This window comes from Arachis ipaensis, chromosome B06 (assembly GCF_000816755.2).
Source record: "Arachis ipaensis cultivar K30076 chromosome B06, Araip1.1, whole genome shotgun sequence".
Lineage (NCBI taxonomy): Eukaryota > Viridiplantae > Streptophyta > Magnoliopsida > Fabales > Fabaceae > Arachis > Arachis ipaensis.
Window position 1 is genome coordinate 17,666,393 of NC_029790.2, and position 2,215 is coordinate 17,668,607.

The 2,215-nt window shown below is 41.1% G+C and overlaps 1 protein-coding gene across 2 annotated transcripts; it reads left to right on the top strand.

The window, feature by feature from the left end:
• On the top strand, nucleotides 1-1,972 carry LOC107647977 (protein trichome birefringence-like 25). Of its 2 annotated transcripts, XM_021104168.1 has the most exons (3): nucleotides 1-165; nucleotides 333-854; nucleotides 958-1,972. In XM_021104168.1, exons 2-3 carry the CDS (start codon nucleotides 354-356, stop codon nucleotides 1,729-1,731), a joined length of 1,275 nt encoding a protein of 424 aa, XP_020959827.1. In that variant the 5' UTR covers nucleotides 1-165; nucleotides 333-353; the 3' UTR covers nucleotides 1,732-1,972. The 2 variants fall into 2 exon arrangements, with proteins under 2 accessions (XP_020959827.1, XP_016207496.1); XM_016352010.2 differs by lacking the exon at nucleotides 1-165 and having other exon boundaries at nucleotides 184-854.

The window sequence follows — 2,215 nt, forward strand, 5'->3', positions numbered from 1 at the left end:
TTAAGCATCTAGGGCTCTCTGGTGGGTGGGTCTCAATATATAGATTTACTTTGTTTAACAGTAGTATCTATGATTAGTTATTAATGTGTCTTAACAAAGAAGTGATCAAGTTTCTCTTCTTGTAAACATAGAAGTGAGGAGGAAGTAATATTATGCAGAAAAAAAGGTACTATGCATCATATATATTACATAATAATAATTAAAAGATGGGCACCAGTTGAATGTTGAGTCCACTTTAGCAGAGAGTTAGAGTATGGTTTGGTTTATTTTGAAGAGAAGTAGGTAAGTTTGTATCTTGTGTTTGTTGTGCTGTGAAGCGTGCTGCTATTTGTAGCTGCAGAGTGTGTTGGGAAATGGTGAGATCAGAGTTGAAAAAGCAGAGCAACAACAACCATGTGAATGTGATTGTGATTGTGTTGATCAAGCTTGCACTGTCATGCCTCTTGTTGGGTCTAGCCATCCACCTCCTCTTCTTCTTCTCTGATTCATCCCACAATGAGCTTCTCCGTGCTTCAACCAACCAAACACAAACCGCCGCTAACAATAATGTGGATGAACAAGAAGAAGAAGAAGAAGAAAAGTGTGATCTTTTTGTGGGAGATTGGGTGGCTGACCCATCTCCCCCACTCTATACTAATGAAAGCTGCCTTCTCATTGAAGATCACCAGAACTGCATGAGGAATGGACGCCCTGATTCTGAGTTCCTCTACTGGAGGTGGGCCCCACGGGCCTGTGGGCTACCCAGGTTCAGCCCAACCAAGTTCCTTCATATGATGAGGGATAAATCATGGGCTTTCATTGGTGACTCCATCTGCCGTAACCATGTTCAGTCTCTACTCTGCATTCTCTCCCAGGTACCCCTATGAATTCTCTCCAAATACTAATGACACCGATTACATTCCTAAGATTCGCAAAATTAGAATGCAAAATATTGAATGGTGCAATTGCATGGCACAGATAGAAGCAGCCCAAGAGGTGTACCATGATGAGGAATTTAAATCAAAGATATGGAAGTTCCCTTCTTACAACTTCACACTCTCAGTAATATGGACCCCGTTCCTTATCAAAGCAGATATATTCGAAGACTCAAACGGAGTTTCGTCCTCTGAAATCCAGCTTCATCTCGACACCCTGGATCACAAATGGACCAACCAATACCACAATTTCGACTACGTCGTCATAGCCGGAGGCAAATGGTTCCTCAAGACCGCAATCTACCACGAAAACAGAACCGTCAGGGGATGCCATTATTGCCCTGGAAAGAATCTGACGGAGCTAGGATTCGACTACGCATACCGCAAGGCGTTGCGGCAGGTCTTCCATTTTCTAACAAACTCTAACCATAAAGCAACCGTTTTCTTCAGAACTACCACACCGGATCACTTTGAGAATGGAGAATGGTTCAGTGGTGGTTATTGCAATAGAACAGTACCTTTCAAAGAGGATCAAGTGAGGCTAAGTGACGTAGATTCCATCATGCGAGGGATTGAACTCCAAGAGCTTGAGAAGGCGACAGCGTGGGAACATGGCGCCAGGCTGAAACTTTTGGACACGACAAGATTGGCTTTGTTGAGGCCTGATGGACATCCAGGACCGTACAGACAGTTTCATCCCTTTGCAAATGATATGAATGCGAAAATTCAGAATGATTGTTTGCATTGGTGTTTGCCGGGACCAATTGATTCATGGAATGATATTCTACTACAAATGTTGCTCAATGCCAGATCTTAGTTTCACACAACGGACACACTCATCCAACCAAATTGTTTTCGTCTTGCACTTCAAAAAGAAAAACAATTATATAGTGTATTCATGTACAATTGACATAAAAAATTTACCAAATTTAACAAGTGAATTTCTGTGTTCCTTTAAAAAAAATGAGTTCACCAGTCTTCAGTCCTTTTTATTGTCACCAAACTTCAAACCTTGAAAAAGGTAATTGTTGGGAACCCCTATTTTTTGGTTCAAAATCCAACCCAGCAATATGGATGACCAACAATATGGTTTTAGTCCATTTAGAAGTCATAGTCTCCAATGGCCCACTTCTTGTATGACCAAAACCCCTTATTGGTTATGATTTTTTTTTTTTATCTGACAGTAGTTAGTGCCTTAGTGGTTACTAAGTTCCGTTGACTCGGGACAAAAACAAAAAAAGATCCACTGACTGAAAAATTAAACAAAACAGAGAGACTTAAACCGCTAAACGAAGCAAGTT